Source organism: Sinocyclocheilus rhinocerous, unplaced genomic scaffold (genome assembly GCF_001515625.1).
Source record: "Sinocyclocheilus rhinocerous isolate Xijiao unplaced genomic scaffold, SAMN03320098_v1.1 scaffold154, whole genome shotgun sequence".
NCBI classification, from domain to species: Eukaryota; Metazoa; Chordata; class Actinopteri; order Cypriniformes; family Cyprinidae; genus Sinocyclocheilus; species Sinocyclocheilus rhinocerous.
This window is the reverse complement of record NW_015659335.1, coordinates 11,711-29,220: the sequence shown is the minus strand read 5'-3', so window position 1 is coordinate 29,220 and position 17,510 is coordinate 11,711. Positions and strand designations below refer to the sequence as shown.

At 36.3% G+C, this 17,510-nt stretch overlaps 1 protein-coding gene across 4 annotated transcripts in view; it reads right to left on the bottom strand.

Annotated features, from left to right (window-relative positions):
• Window positions 1-3,744: 3,744 nt before the first annotated feature.
• The window catches only part of LOC107723606 (MKL/myocardin-like protein 1), a 21,784-nt gene continuing 8,018 nt past the window's right edge, over window positions 3,745-17,510 (bottom strand). The window contains exons 3-17 of one of the 4 annotated variants that reach the window (XM_016532320.1): window positions 16,719-16,774; window positions 16,544-16,619; window positions 15,805-15,966; window positions 13,755-13,915; window positions 12,599-12,709; window positions 12,246-12,496; window positions 11,643-11,799; window positions 11,154-11,537; window positions 9,799-10,050; window positions 9,508-9,663; window positions 8,216-8,395; window positions 8,006-8,122; window positions 7,187-7,339; window positions 5,162-5,219; window positions 3,745-5,056 (exon numbers count right to left, since the gene is read on the bottom strand). In XM_016532320.1, coding sequence (XP_016387806.1) covers window positions 4,524-5,056; window positions 5,162-5,219; window positions 7,187-7,339; window positions 8,006-8,122; window positions 8,216-8,395; window positions 9,508-9,663; window positions 9,799-10,050; window positions 11,154-11,537; window positions 11,643-11,799; window positions 12,246-12,496; window positions 12,599-12,709; window positions 13,755-13,915; window positions 15,805-15,966; window positions 16,544-16,619; window positions 16,719-16,774 — 2,807 coding nt within the window. In that variant the 3' untranslated portion in view covers window positions 3,745-4,523. Of the gene's footprint in view, window positions 5,057-5,161; window positions 5,220-7,186; window positions 7,340-8,005; window positions 8,123-8,215; window positions 8,396-9,507; window positions 10,051-11,153; window positions 11,538-11,642; window positions 11,800-12,245; window positions 12,497-12,598; window positions 12,710-13,754; window positions 13,916-15,804; window positions 15,967-16,543; window positions 16,620-16,718; window positions 16,775-17,510 lie in introns of all 4 variants that reach the window. The other 3 variants (XM_016532317.1, XM_016532318.1, XM_016532319.1) reach the window with 3 other exon arrangements.

The window sequence follows — 17,510 nt, the reverse complement described above, 5'->3', positions numbered from 1 at the left end:
CATAGCACAGCGTACTTGTACTGTTTCCCCATATGTGTCTAGTAAGACGCAGTACGAGTGAAGTATCGAAAGGGAACATATTCGGTTACTATCATAACCTCGGTTCCCTGAGATACGGGAATGAGTACTGCGTTCCTTGCCGTGCCATGATGCAGCACGACCCGGTGTTGTCGCTTCAGTCGAATTGACCTGAGATCCTATGGCGAAATGCCCACTTATATAGCCAGATGGCCCCGCCCATTCTGGCGGGCTTCGCCGCCTTAGGCTCGTGCAGCACCGCTGCCGAGCCATTGGTTTGTTTTATAATCACTGCACGAACTAATGGCCGTGCAGTTACACTGCGTGATTGAATAAGACTTCAGTCCTCGGAGAAAAAGTTTTTCTCCATGAGCGTCTTGCGACGCAGTACTTGTTCCCGTATCTCAGGGAACCGAGGTTACGAAAGTAACCGAGTACGTTTTTCTGCTTTAAAAAAATCATGTTTAATTCAGCGTGTTACTTGCCATGTCTCATTATTTGTGAAATTTACTAGCAATTTCTGAGTTAATTTTTTTCCTACACCAAATAATTTTTTTTTCAGTGTAGAGTTATTTCTCAATTAAGTTAAATGATTCAAATATTTACTGATGTGCAAATTGTATGTTAGTGTCATTTATGTCACAATTTAACAAAGTTTTAACTTATGCACAGCTGGTGCAACCAGCCTTTGGAGAAAGTGTAGAATGTCAATAAAAACTAAAATACGAAAGGTAAAATTACTCATGCAACCAAAACATTTGAGGCAATGCACATAGACATCCGCTGACCAATGAGAATTTCAGACACGTCTGTCCTAATTTGCTGTATTCCTGCTTTGTTTCAAACTGAACAAGCATTTTTATACCCTCAAAACATAACCTGCACATTCATATGCATCAAAAGCTTTCTTTAGTCTGCAAGCACCCTTAATAAATGACCGTTTAAACGTTATGAGGAAGCACCGATGAAATGGTCACCAGATGGCCCATAACTGCTGAGGAGAAACCTGCACTCCTGATAATGAAGAGACACAAGACCCCCTGTAGTTCCTTTCGACCATCAGGTTTTGACCTGCTCAGCTGAATCACCTTATTGTGTTAAATAAATTACATATGATGCTCTATCAATTGAGCAATACAATGACAAGCCCTTCCGTCTGCACGAGCCATTATTTTATTATTTTGGATCGTTAAGAGAGGGGCTGTCTGGGAAAGGGGTTGGGTCAGCAGTCTATTACAGCTGATAGATTCTGCATCTCAGTAAATTGATTATACAATGTGATGAATGGACACTGAAACACTCAGCAATGAGGAAAACACACGGGACAGGAGCAATGATGTCATCAGGGAGGGTGGGGAACATGGGAACAGACTGTTCCGTTAGAATCTGAGTCCTGGAAGGCTCCACGGCACAACAGACGCGCAGTAATTTATTCTCTACAATCTCTCATCCTAAAGTCAAGATATTCTCTAATGTGTTCATCAAGGGGTGAGGTAGGGTTTGCATTCGACGCCAGGGTGTGAATTAGCACTTTGCGGATAGGGGAGGTGCATTACACCGATCTTGCCAGTGGAAAGTTATGAATTTATAATCATGCACGGCCATCTAATCTAACCAGTTGCCTGGAAACACAAGGTTAACTGAACATGGATGAAATCAAGTAAATGTTTGTATTAAATGTAAATTATTGATGTTTTCACCCTCACACCTCATAAAAACTAATAAAATTAATTAAATAATAATAAATAAAAATCTTTTTTTTTAAATTAAAATTATTTTTAAGACTAGTTAATAGGTTGCCTCCAGACCAAGTCAACCTTAAAGGAATACTTAAAAAAAAAAGAATAACTTCTGTCATCATTTACTCACCCATATGTTCCAAACCTGATGACTTTCTTTCTTCCAAGTAACCTTAAAAAGAACTGTTAATGTTATGCAAATATTAATGAAAGTCACAGGGGCTGTCAATCTACAAAATGACAAAAAAAGTGCAATAAAAGTTGTCCATGTGACTTACGCGTACATTTAAAGTCTTCAGAAGCTGTACAATATCTTTCTGTAGAAATGTAATAATCATTATTCACTCACTTGCTTATTTTGGGTTGAACTGTCCCTATAAGGAAGCCCTCTATAAACAGACTAGTTTAGGGTCTATCAGACATGTTTGTAAGAATATATGAATACCAAGCACTAGTCAACCATTCTGACCCCATTTTTTTTTTTTTTGGCCTTTCCCCTCTGGAAAGCACCCAAAAACCTTTATTTTTATTTGTAACATTTAATTTATTTTCCAAAAAAAAAAAAAAAAAGTCTTAAAGACATTAAGCCCTGAGAGGCTTTGAAGCCCCACAAATGAATACATTCAGCCAATGAAGCACTGATTCTCCAGCGTACAGCAGGTGGACTGGAGATCATGTGGATATAAAGCTCAATTTGGGCCACAAGAAAAACCAGCCAAAACTCTGTAAGTGCAAATTCAAACAGATGGAGAGCGTGAATACTGCGGACAGTAATGCTGTTCCCCCAAATGACGTCACATATATACCAACCAACACACACACACACACACACACACACAAACACACAAACACAAACACACACAAAATACAATTCATTCCTGAGTACAACATGCAGAAGCACAGAAAAAAATGCACATTAAAGCAATACATAAAGAAAGTAACAGTAATAATATACAAATGTGTTTGAGGGTCCTTGAAATTTAAATGTTCCTTATTGATTAGATGTGATTATGCCTTGTGTATATCTTAATCTTTTATACACTAAGAACTATACATTCAGATCATCTTAGAAACATTCATTATCTCTTATAGGCTCATATTCCTTTATCAAAACTTCAGCCTACAGACAAAAGTATTGATATAATACAGTTCAGTACATACAGTACGCTGTGTACTGTGATAGGCATATACAACATTTTAGTTCATATACAATGCAGAATACATACAGTAAAACATTTAATAATTCCCGTTGAGATCTATAAGATGGACGCAATATTTTTGAAAGGTACAGGCATGTTTGATTTTTAAGAACATTAAATTAAAATGTAATGTAATAAAGTAATTTCCCAGAACTTATACAATATATAGCATGCACAGTTTGATCAAAATATTTAGAATTATTTACTGGATCTAAAAAAAAAAATGAAACAGTAAGACCTCTTTTCAGCTTGCTAAAATGTGCTAAAAATTTGTCTCAAACTGTACTTTGGTGATGACAGGTAATGTAAACCTGGCAAGGATAAGGAGTAACACAAAGCTATTAATCCGGAGTCATACTCTTAACTGTCAAGCACTCTGGGCATTTTTGGATCTTGTACTATTAACATAGCAATTAAAACTTCATCTGGCAGCTCTCATCAGGTTGCAATGCTAGCAAACGCTAATAAAAACATGGTTTGAATGGCTTGTCTTTCCATATTGAAAAAAAATGGCTTAAGTAGAATAGTCCAATTGTTGTTTTATAATTCAATTAAATATTGAATAGCTTACTGACTATCTATATAGTCATAAAATAATATTTTTGGCACATATACAAAATGTTGAACAGATAATGTTGTAATTAGTAACTGAATACACATACCTACTGAGAGTCTCTTGGTTAACAAAGATCTAACTGAATTTAAACAGTGTTAAGTACTAATGATTATTAATAATAATAACAGTAACAACAACAACAACAACAAATTATTATTGTTATTATTATAATCATTATTATTAATACCCTTATGCTAAAATGAATGTCAATGCTAAAAAAATTTTTTTTACAAAACCAGTTGGCTTATATTATAAAATTTTTAGCAACATTACTTCAGTACTATAAATAGTAAAATCCAGGTGTATATTTCAAAGCTATTGAGTTTTTAATAACGAGTACGCATAAGTTTACCAGCTATATTTGATAAAGCAGGTACAAATCAGATTTTTTTTTGTTTAATGCTGCACAATCAAATTAAAAGGTGAATTTAATTCGAAAGCTGCACTTAGTGAATGAATTAGCTAAAATTGATGCAAAACCCGGGTCTATTGCTTGTTTGTATGCATGTTTCCATAAGCACACATACATCACCGAGGCGTTTGAAAGACTCCATCATCTAGAAAGCATCTTGTTTTAAGTGTCATTAATATAAGAGCAATTCACAGATTTTAAATAATAAAAAACACAAAAAAATCTTGTTCAAATATCCAAATTTGAAATATTTAGGTAATGTGTTTCAGATGAACAAAAGCACAACAAATGACACCTTCCAGATAAAAACGATATATATAGACGGCTCTGTGATATATATGTGTGCTATCAGGGGTGTGAGCGTTTGTGCAAGCAAAGGAGAGGGATAAAGTCCGTCAAAATGTAACATAATCCAAGTTAAATTAGTATTTTGAATATCCATACTTGTCACTGGTGGAAACAAACCATAACCGTACTATGTAAAGGAAGCACACAATAGGCCCTTTCCAAAAATATAGCAGTTTTCAATATCCCATGAACTATAAGCTGGACCAATTCAGATCAGAAGTGTCCAGAAAGTCTGTGGAAAATAAGCTAGAGGACTCGTGTCCATTCATGTGTACCATCCCAGGCCCCTCCCCTCCAGTCCCGCCCATTCCGAGCTCCATCCAATCCATAGGATCGTGGGCGGAGTCTATCAAATCTGAAGGCAAGTGACTGGAAAAACTCATGTCACATGTATCCATTGGGGAACGTGGGTGGTCTAGGATACTCGGTGTGCTGAGCATTTGGTTGTGGAGGTCAACAATTAGCGTCGTCGGTCCTCCTGGCTCCACTCCCAGCAAAGGTTTGCCAGTAGTGCTTTCCAGGAAATCTTCAAGACGCCCCCCTCCTGTGTCACAGTTGCGGTGTGCTTTAATTGAAGGAAGCTGAGGTTCTAAAATTAAAGTTTTGAGGGGCATATCAGGAGGACGGGAAAGACTGAGAGGGGAGGAGCTTGAGGAAAGGGGCGTGTTCGGCCGAAGCCTTTCGAGAACAGGATCAGGCGTGGTTTTGAAATTCTCAGAGATTTCTGTAGGATGCAGGAAACAAAGCATGAGTGCGAGCACCTATACACTTCTCCCATCTAAATTACTTTGAATGACAATAAATATTAAATCAAATCATCAAAAATCACCTCCACGCTGAATTAGGATGTCAAACAGGTCGTCAACCTGCTGGTGACAGCCATTCTCCTGCAAGAACATCAACATCATTAGATACGCCAACAACATGGAGAGCTACTGGGTTCTCGTTCAATAATCAGATCTTGGATCTGCTACCCGAAATCCATGAAATCATTCAATAAACAAATAAAATTTGTCCAAGTGGTGAAAAATCAAGGATTTCAACGCAAATGAATGGTCAGAAACATTAATATGAAAAGAAAACAAGTTAATCTCGCAGAGAAATTCAACAGCAGATGGAAGAGAGGTGGAGGACGAGACAGTACCTGATGACAAAGAGCTATGGGTGAACACAAGGTGGAAGGAGAGAGCAAAGCATGCTGGTCCAAATTCAAACACATCTCCTCCTGACAGACAGATATGGATGCTTATTAAAGGATTTGTTCTGTCATTATTTTCATGGAACACTAACAGATGAATTCTGATTAATTTTCATGCAGTTCATCTCCATAAACAATAGTTGACAGGAAAAAAATACGAGTAGCCCATATTATTCATGCAATATATTCCAAGTCTGAACTCCTAAATAGTAGTAGTCATTTGACCTGTTTTTGTGGTGCTTATTTGATGTTTTTGATGTCTTTGGATATTGACAGACATGGGTCACCAGAATGGGATTAAATACATAAAGGATATTTGTGTTGTTTAACATAATAATATTCTGAGTTGCATTATTTTTAATACTGAATCTGTGTTATCTGATTACGTAACTCGCGTTACTTGTAATGCGTTACCCCCAACACTGCCATTGAACTATATGAAAAAAAACTGCATGAAAGTACTCCTATTGTTCTCCACAAGAAAAAATAACAACATAAAATGACAGAACGTGATGGGAAGAAACAGGTATAAAAAAAGAGGTTGGTGAGATAAAATGACAATGTGATTAAAAAAAAGAGGAGAGGTTTTAGAGTCAGTTTATGCAGGGTTGGTGTGGATCATGATACCATGCCAAACTATCAAAACGGTTTAACAAGCATTTTGCAATAAAGGTCTTAAGATGTTAGCACAAACAAGCTGCACTCTATTAATATCACAGACCTATAAATCCGTACTCCACTAACAGAATCTGTGCCATATAGCAGTCTAGACACAACTCCTATTAGAATTCCTGCCTCGTATGACATAGATTTTGTTATTTAGCTTTAGAAAAGATTCTTGCTGGCCCCAAGACAGTCTTTACATAGAGTACAGACACAAACATAAGCTCTGCTCCAAAACCCTTTTTGTAACTCTTTCCAGCTTTACACAGTCAACAGCTCTTAATCTTAGGTGTTCTGAGATCTCTTTTGCTCGAGGCATGCTTCACATCAGGCAATGCTTCTTGTGAAGAGCAAACTCCAAATTTGTGAGTGTTTTTTGAATGGACTCCAGATTATTCATGACTCGTTAGCAATTTTTTTTCTAGTCTGCACTGCGAATGTTTACAAGGTTTGCTGTGTTCAATAAAGCCTATCATTACTTAAATACACTACCATTTAAATACAGTACCATTAGGGTTCAGTAAGATTTTAAAAAAATGTTTTTGAAAGAAGTCTCCTATGCTCACATTTATTTGATAAAAAATACAGTAAAAATAGTAGTAATATTTCAAAATATTATTACAATTTAAAATAACTGTTTTTCTTCTATTTGAATGTAATTTAATATTAATATTATATATGCAATAATATAATATAATATTAATATTATTTAAAATATTAATACATTTAATTAATTTCTGAATTTTCAGCATCATTACTCCAGTATTCAGTGTTACATGATCCTTCAGAAATTATTCAAAGAGCCACATTTTTGCAAAAATTCAGTTAAGGGAATATTAAGGGTTCTCATACATTTTTCTGCAACTGTACATGCAATGCTACATTAGAATTTGTTTACAACGATTTACATTACAAGGCACAATAATGTAAACAAAGTCTAGCACACCAGGTTTTGGAATAGATTTTTAGTATGTACACAAACAAAACACTTACGTTGTTGTTGTTGTTGGGAGATGAGGGGATGGGCTCGGTGTCGTTCATGGATTCCACTGGAGAGAAGAATGGTTGGATATTGGCTGGTGATGAGACGGATGTACAGCTTGATGATTTGTAATTGGTCGTCACATTTAGGTCTGGCTTTAGTGCCTGTCAAAGTAAAAACATGCATCTCAATTAGTCCCAATGTTAATGGGCTAATAGCTCATGCCTGCAGCCCTTTGAACACCAGTGACAATGATTAGTCATTAACATTTTAATAAGTGGGTTTAAAAGCCTCATAATTGTGTTTAATGACTTGTCAGGAATAAGTGATGTTGCTTTATACATATCATTAATTTATATGGAGGAAAGATGGCCGTTTTCTCCAAAAGTCCTTTCCTATTAGCTATCATGGAGTCTCAACACGTCCGTAGACACGATGTAACATTGGGTTGCGTACGTATATGTGGGGCGGAGCTATCAAAATAGGGGCAAGACCCTTTTGGGGTAGGGGCGTGTTTGTTTTGGTGATTTCAAATATCAACATTGGCTACCAGAAATCACTTACTCTGCCTTTAAGAGCTTAAAGAATGAATGTGGCGATTGAACTAGAAGTAATATCAGCTGTGACTAATCTTTTTCTCCTTTCATTATTTGATCAGACTGACAAAATGTAAGACATTTTTACCCCAAATCATAAGGTCACGTATGTATTCTGTATTAAGAAATGTATTCTGTTTCACACACTATTTAAAAAACAGTCTATAATGTGCAGTATGCAGCAGTATTTCATTCCAAACATCAAAATGTGTAAAAAAGTGGATTTGTACTAACCTTTTTGATTGGCTGTTTCAAAATGACAGTTTGTATGGGCTGTTCAGATTGGTTGTTACTGTTAAGCACTTCAGTCACTGATTGGTTGTGTAACATGGTGGGTGCAGACTGCAGTCTCTGAAAATGACATAAACATCAATGATTACATAATAATTGTATAGATTTTGGCAACTCTAAGCACTAAGGCACAAGTTTAATCTGTTTGGCTACTTTGCTCTGGGTGCGGCGGCCTCTGGCAGGTGCCTCTGTGTTTTGATTCGACAGTGTTAGCAGGAACTGGTTGCCATTGCTGTCGGTCACTATGGTGGGGGTGGAGTTTGGGTTCAGTACATCCACTGGGAATGAAGAAACAGGACTTGACTGCTGGTTGGTAAGTGCTTGAGGCAACTGCTGGAAAAATGGAAAAGAAGAAAGGTTAGCAAAAAATGATCCATGATTTTCTATTACAATAAAAGTTCAATGTCTGACTACTGCTGTGCCACAAACATAACCCCAGGAGGCTGCAATATAGTGCTTAGTGTCAGGGGAAAAGTTCAGGGAAAACAGTGTAAAAAATAATTTTCCTCCTAAATGTACTGTGAAAATACAGTGTCAACCAGGGTTGCCAGGTCTGCGTAACAAAACCAGCTCAACTGGTACCCCAAACTAGCCCAATCTTTCTGGAGAAAATGACAAATTGCACCAAAATCGCTCAAAAACCAGGGAGTTCCGGGAGGTCAAAACCTCCTAAAAAAACAACCCGTGGCATCAGTATAAAAACCACAAGCTTGGGAACACTAGTGTCTTAATTTTTTATTTAATTTTTAAAATATCTCTACAATCTTTTCATTTAAAAATTCTGTAATTTTGTTACATGCTTTTGTCATTTTATTAGCTTTTCTTTTTTTATGATTTATTCATTTTTTATTCTTATTATTTTTGGTTTAGTTTTGATTTATTTCCAGTAATTTTAGTGTGTAAAATTTAATCTAAGTTTTTTCTTTCATTTAAAGCTGCAGTCCGTAACTTTTTTGTGTTCAAAATTTACAAAATTGATATAATAAGCGAGTACACCATGAATCCATTTTCCAAACCGTGTTTTTGGCTTGTCCTGAATCACTACGGTACACCTATAATAAGTGTTTATATGTGGATTATTTTAGACTGGTTCGGGTAGGTACCGCTGCGGAGTAGCCCAGTACCTGCGTGATTCGCCATAGACATAAACAGAGAGATGTAGCTCCGGCAACAATGTTCTTCCGCAAGACGCACGCAGTTCTGTTTATTAACCTCTAGAGCCAAAAGTTACAGACTGCAGCTTTAATTTAATTTCGTTTTAGTTAGCGGTAGTTACCCTAGTTCATACTTTGAGAAGCTGGGTCCTTCGTAACGGGATCACGACTTAAAGCAGCAATCACTGTGTAGTTTTGGAACTGTTCTTTTAATTACTCTAATTAGATGACAATTAATCATATGATTAATCTCAAAAAGGAAATTGCATGCCGTGGAAACTTCGTACTGACTTGTTTTTGTTGGTTGTGCTGTTGTTTTTGTGTCTTCCTCTTCCTCTGATGTGCTTGTCGCTGCAGGTTGCGCTGATTCTGTTGCATTATGAGCTGCTGTTGCCGGTCCTGCTCCAGCTCTATTGTAGCCACCATCCTTTGCTGCTGCAACTGCGTCTGCGGGAATACGGGCGGCTCTGTCACCATCTCGCTGTCTTCAATCACCTCTATGACCTCTTTCTTTATGGTCGCCCTGACCGCCTCCATAGTGAAACCAGGAAGTTCATCTTTCAGTCGGACTGGCAGGCTCACCTGTTTGCCCTCCAGCTGCGAGCGCAGAGATTCGACCAGCTGTTGCTTCTGCAGCAGCATGCGTGTGAGCTCCTGAATGCGCCGGTCCTTCTCCTGCAGCATCTGGTCCTTGTCTATAGGGGGCGCTGCAGACTGGGACACCAAACAGCAGGAGGACCGAGACGTCCGGCTGCCGGGCTCCTCTTTAATGCAGATCGTGGAGGGGAGAGGAGGAGAAGGTTGCAAGGAGAGCTGGGTAAGAGGAGAGGTCACCTAGAAGGGACAGGAATGGGAAATACATAAATATTAAGAGCTATTCAGAGTACTTGAAACTCTTTGAGAAAACAGTTACAGTATATATGTGTATAAATGTAATAATTCCATACTCTGGCAATGAGCAGTTAAGATGATAGATGCAATATTATTAATAAAATAAATTGTTATCAATTATTAGATTTTCATTACAAATAAAGTGAATTTTACTTTTATTTTGCTGTTGCTAAAGTCTAGCCTAATTATTATTTTGAAGTAAACTGCTTTAATTTTTATTAATAAAATATGTAAAATATTATTATTACTGATTTTAATTAAAAACAAAGTAATATTTTCTTTTAATTTTACTGTTGCTGAAGTCCAGATTAACTATTATTTTTAAAATAAATGTATTTAAATTATAACGAATAATATAAATTATTATGTTATTATCAATTATATAACAACCAGATTTTTACTAAACATAAAGTATAAAGGATTTTCAATAAAAAATAAAGTATAAAAGATTTTATTTTTATTTTACTGTTGCTGAAATGTAACCTAACTATTATTTTGATTTCTATTATTATTGTTATTAACTATTATTTTGAACTGATTTCATTAATAATTAATTAAATATTTTTCTATTTTATTATCAACTATACAACCAACAGATTTTCTATATTTTAAAATATTTGATCAATTATTAGACCAACAGATTTTCATCAAAACTAAAGAAGGATTTTATTTTCATTTTACTGTAGCTAACGTTTGGATTATTTATATTATTACTAATAAAATCAATTATTATGTTTTCAATTGTTAGACTAACAAAATGTCATTAAAAATAAAGTAGAAAGTAGCCTAAAGCCTGAGGCTCACATCTGAATGGTTTTTGGTGAGTAAACACTCAGAGGTGACAAGCAGCTTTGACACATGCAACAGCCTCTAGCTGCTGTGGTGCAGTGCTTCACTGGTCGCTTCCACAGCAGACACAGGGTAAGCTTATCTGTAAATGCTACTTTTTACACACTTGATAACGGTTCACAGTTGCTTATCCTTCAGTTACCTATTTTTATTAGTGTGAAGACTAGCAGTAAGAAAGCACAGAAGGAGACATTTACCATTTCCCCAAAAGCATCCCCATTACAGCTTGTTTCATCTGGGCTCATTCCAGTCCATGAGCGCTCTGAGTGGGCGGGGGAAACCGGAGGGGAGGAGCTAGTGCTGCCAAACTGCATTATCTGAGACGCTGTCGTCTGAGCTCCACCCCTTTCTGCAGTTGCTACAAATGGGAAGGAAGCAACCACCACGCTCCTGTCTGCTGATTGGGTGGAGGAAGAGACTCCTCCCAATACAGGGGTTGATGATGTGTTGGTTTTAGAAGATGCTGGTGCATTGGTGCCACCATTCTGCCCGTGAAAATTCTTCAGCCGTTCAATTAGGTCATTTTTGGCGCCTGAGACGGTTAAGCCTCGCACTTTTAACTCCTGCTTCAGCTCTGCAACCTGCAGGAAATGAAGAGAATGACAGGATGTGAGAGGAGCTCATCTGACTCTCAGTCAGTGATCAGTACTGAAATTCAGAATTATCATCATAGCAGGGGATTCAACCTTTAGCTCATCCAGGTTGGGAGGCAGAGGCCCTATTTTAATTGCAGTGATCTGCTGATTCTGGCCAGTCAGATTAGTGGATGTTGATTGAGGGGGCATGCTATTTTTGGATGGCGACGGGCCATTGGCTGAGGCAGGCTGCTGATCAGCAGGAGGCCTAAGTAAAGTGTAAAAAAAAAAATAATTAAGATAAGATTTTGTACATACAATTCTATAAAAGATTTTTTAAATGTAAATTATAATTTTCTTTTCATCAAAGAATCCTGAAAACATGTATCATGGTTTCCACAAATAATAAGTAGAACAACTGTTTTCAACATTGACAATAATAAGAAATGCTTCTTGAGCATCAAATCAACATATTAGAATGATTTCTGAAGGATCATGTGACATATTAAAACAGAAAATAGTCATTTTAAATAAATGTATTTTTGGTCAAATAAATGCAGCTGTGGTGACCATAAAATATTTATTTCAAAAACATGGGGAAAAAAAAGTATTTGTTTAAAAGAAATACATTAAAAAATTATATACATTAAAAAAAAATATATATGTATACATATATATATGTAAACAATGCAGTTGATATCTGGCATGTCTTACTTGGGTGGAGCAGGCAGGATGGTGTGGTAGTTGTAGTTTTGCTGCTGTTGGTTGATGATCTGCAGCTGGAGGAAGAGCTGCTGTTGATAGAGGAGTTTGGCATAGGAGGAGTCGAGCAGAGGTGGAGGCTCACGCTCGGCTTTCTGGTCCGGAGGAATATACTGGTGATACTTCAGCTTCTTCACTTTTGGTTTGTTATCTCTCACCTTCTTAAAGCGCTGAATAGGGCGCTCACTACCCACTTTACCACCCTAAAGGAGACAGAAAGACAAGAGAATTTATCTTGTGGCATTATTTCATGTGTGCAAAAAATTGCAATTCCAGCTGTCCTGGGTTTAATGAGGAACTCTCACCTTTTGTAGTGCAGGAGCTTGCTTGTGGCCTGTTGTTCCATTGGCTAGTTTCTGCTGAGGGGCAGGACCAGCTGTGTTTGGCAGCGGTGGAGGAGGAGGAGGAGGCGGGACCTAAGAAAATCCGGAGAAGCACATGAACTTGAGGAACTCCATCATGTTTGCGTGACTGCATTCAGAGAGCACAGGCATGTGTGTGTAAACGCGACTACAGGACCAAACCATTAATGTGTGCAGATGATCAAGTGTGATGCTTGTTAGCATAAGCGCATGTGAACTTGTCTGTGTGGATGTGGAATGAGCTGAATGAAGATCTGCAAATAATTCAGGGCTCTTGAGAGCTGACTGAGCACGAGGAGCTACACGAAGACTTCAACAAAGTGTGTGATATTCTGATGAAGATTATTTCTTTATTAACCTTAGAGGGGATTTACGGAAACTGCCAAGATTTGTACAGGTTTAGTTAAAAGTGGAGACCACCTGTTTGAGACACTCAGTTCACATTCTGTGTGTTAAAAGTATATATGTTATTGGTGATGGGAAAAAAAACATACTTTAGACATAACACTGATACTGTTTGAAGTATTTTATTAATGTTATTATTTTGAATTAGCTTTTATTTTTATATTTTCAGTTTTCATTTAAATTTTATTTTAAGGTTTAGTCATTTTGTCATGTCCTTTTGATTTTTTGAGACTTCTATTTAACTTTTTATTTCAGTTTTTAGTAATTTTAGTACTTAAATGAAAATCAGAAAATCACTGGCAATTACAAATGCACTATCAACTGAAATGAGTTAGTTAAAAATTAAATATAAATATTATATGAAAAATATTTGATAAATTCTTAATCTAATTTTTAATAAGCTTTATTTTCAAATAACAAGAACTACTTCTAATGGTTTTAGATTTAGTTAAAAACGATACTGACTGTTTGCATGTTAGTGTTAAAATTGAGCTAAATTCATCACCTTCGTTCATAATAACTGGATTAGTTAGTTTAATTTTATATTACCATACATGATGTATATTTGATACATACATGATGAACATCTTGCATTAACTAAAAAAAAATTCTATGACTTTGAGGTCTAAAAATTATAATTTAAATTTTTTTTACAAAAATTTTTTTTTTAAGTACGCAAATTGACATACAGCACCTGTTTTGGTGTTGTTTCATTGGCCAGTATCTCAGGTGGGGAAGGTAAGTGTCCTTGGCCGAGGGGAGAGTCCTGGTGGAGTGTCTGCTCCGGTGAGAACGCGTCACTGCTTTCCTCGTCAAATGAAGAGTTCTCCGCTTCTACTTTTGGAAACTCTGTCTCTGAGGGAGAGAAAGTGTAAAAAAACAAAAAGAAAAAGAAAAGGATGGTTAAAATACAACATTCAAGATTTTCATTTTCTCAAGAAAGCATAAGTGAAGTTTACCTATGCAAACCTCGCTGCCACAATGTCAAGGTGTTGCTACGCAATTGCTAAGGTATTCTGAGTGGTTTTTAGCATGTTAATATGTGGTTGGTTACAGGCTCATGTTTTGTTCATTTTCAGTTTATTTTTATTTTTGCATTTTAAAAAGGGGTTTATTTTCAGCATTGTATTTTGCGTTCTTTTCTGCCAGGTGATTGCCTAGTCAAGTAATAGTCCACCTCTCTTTAACAAACTGCATGAATTAAAATAAAATTTTTGCCCACAGCTCAAACATATGGGACTTAAATAATTAAAATGAAAAAAAATAAAATAATGAATGAATAAAATGAATGAATGAATGAATAAAAAATGTGGTGGCAATAGTAATAGTCAGTCATCTTAAATAAGAAAAAATAAAACAACATGAAAGAAACCTCTGATCTTTAGTGCACTGCTTCTCTATTTCACTTACGCTGCACTAATATTGTCCCAGAGTGAATAATAAAACCTTTAAACTCCAGTGCATGCTATTTATATTTAATTTGAGTGAGTTCTGAGAGAGTGGCATTATGCCGATAATCATTAACTCTCTAATTAGGTTATTTAGGGATTAAAACAGTTTAAGTCGTTCTGTGCTTTCAGCATTCCTTCACTGTGCTGCATTGTGTGACGCTGCATTAACTTCACGGTTAATCAACTCATGCCACCACAGAGTGGCGTATTCTGTATGAACACGAATGTAAATTCCCCTCTAATTAATTTAACTTGATGTTTGACGCACACCAATCACATTACCATAACTCTGCATTAAATTATCACCCACTGCACTGCTGCAGGAATGTGGCAGGATATAAATATGAAGATGAATGCACACACACCGCTAATGATGCGCTGGAATGAGCGCCTGCTTATGGATGTAGATTGAGGGGAAATAGGGAATGATCCAGAGGAAATGTTGAGTGAGAGGAATATACATGCAAATGTTAGCAGCCATAGGAGTATTAACATGGGAGTTAAAATGGAGCTTAAAGGGGTCATATGACGTTGCTAAAACAGAACATTATTTTGTGTATTTGGTGTAATGAAATCGCGTTTTAGGAGGGCGTGGACAAGTCTTAACTTTTATAAAGAATATCTCTTTGGGTTTGAGACTTTAGTCTTTGCAACTTTAGGGATCTTATCTATTCACGAACAGCTTGTAACACTCCAAAGAGAAAGGAAAACTTGAAATCGCATCATATGAACCCTTTAAAACAAACGTTGATAAAGAGACAAATAGGACGATTGAGGAGACATATATATATATATATATATACTGTATATATATATATATATAGACAGATAAAAATTCAGATGGGTTGCGTATGTTGAGTATAAAATGGAGTGTGAAAGTTCAATAAGTTATGGCTTAAATAAATTATCTTAAAGTTTTGTTAAACTTATACTCAAAACTGACTGGTGGGCAGATATATTTTCTTAATGCTCAATTTTTGTGACTGATATAATGCTACTATATTTAAGTCTGCAACAACTAATCAATGAAATTGATATTGAGCTTCTTTATAATAAATGTAAATATTTACAATAAATTACATTATCACCATAATTGTTTTTTAAAAAATTCAATATAATTTGACATACAATATATAGACAGTAGTTAAAATTAAAGTAAGTTAATAAGAAAAATTAATTAATTAAACTGTACCGACACAAGGGGGAACTACTACTCCTGTTAAACAGCAAACTGTGGAGAAAATTTTACTGTAGTGTGTATACTATACCGTGCTTCTTGCTTTAATTTAGTACCTATGATGGCTTGTTTGAGGCTGCTGTGCACTGGCAGGATGTTTTTGTGAATGAGCTCCATCGGACCGGGCCGCTGGGAGATTTTGTCATTCAGATCATCGGCTAGTCGAGCTCGTTTCAGCAGAAGCTGCTTGGCCTGAAGAGACGGCTCTGCTGACGTCTCTGTAAAGAGGAAATACACACAGTTAACAAAAAACACAGGCATCATGAGCCGGATCACTTTGTTCACTACATGTACCTCAGTTTATATTGTACTTCTTTTTAAAATAAACATTTGGACCACACTTTAAATGAATTTATTTAAAGCACAGGCTGCGTTCCATAATCGCATACTTCTCTACTATATAGTAGGTGAAAAACAATATGCAAGTAGTATGTCCGAATTCACAGTATTTATAAAACAGTACAAAATCCCCACATTACCTACTATTTCCAGTGTGATTTTGAAAATATGCATACAATGGACACTTTACTGCTAGGATTCATGAACGGCAGTGATTCAACTGACACTGGTAGGTCACATATGGACGAATGTAGTGCATCCAGATTACAGTCATACTATACGCATTCATACTATATAGAACATACATTTTAACAGTCTCTAAGTAATTGCTTGTTCCAAAGAAGTGCCAACTCAGAGAGTGTGCGATTTCAGACGCAGCCATAGTCTTCAATCATAGTCTCTCTCTGAGGTGTGTGTCAGTGTTTGAACTGCAGGGGGCGTTATTAAAATACTCACCTTCAAGAATGTGCATCCTGACCAGTTCTGATCTCTCTGGACGACTGCGGATCTTTCTCTTCAGGTAGTCCTCGGTCTGAGATACAAGAGGAAAGTATGAGAAATAAAGGGAGTTTATTTTGGCTTCGTTAGGAAGAGAAGATTAAAAAAAAACAATCCGCAGTGAAGGACTAACCCGAGCTCGTTCTAAACTTCGTCTCTGCTCATGAAAGGATGCAGAACTTTTCAGTGCTGGAAGGAAAAAGATATGAAGAGATAAGACGATTAAATCCAAAGTTGATATATAAATGTATAAAGTTTCTCCCTTTAAAAAAAGAGCTGTGAGAACGGAAAACATTTTTCGGTAAATGAGAAAAATCATAAATAGCAAACTCGTTATCTGCGTCATGCAGATTACAGGAAACATATTTGTTGCAGTGTGGTGCAAATACTTTTCAGCTTTTTTTGGATCGGGTGAAAATTTTATTTTTGTATTAAAAAAAAGAAAGATTCAGAGAGAAAAAAAGATGCTTGTTAAAAGACCTTGATACAGGAACAACATATTAAACTGCATCTCTTTACCCCAGGCACACATACGCACTGGTAAATGCAAAATCTAAAAATAATATCGCAACAGGCACATCCGAGAGACAGTTTAATCCAGCAGGTTCACAGTCTTGAGTGTGTGTTTCTGCCCCATATTTAATACACCTTGAAACACAGCTTCACAGTTGTCAGCACACTCCGTCTCCAGAGACTGAAAGCAAAGCCCGCTGGTGAGAGAGACAACTAGAGATTTATGAAAATTTGTGAACGGTGCTTGGCCATGCAAAAATCTGGATGGTTTTCTCAACAGTCTGTAAAATGATCCCCTCTCTAAATAACTAATTAATTCAATTATATTGTACTACATTATAATAAATTAAAGTTAAATAAAAAATAAATACAGAAATATAGCAAATTTCATTGTGTGTGTGTGTGTGTGTGT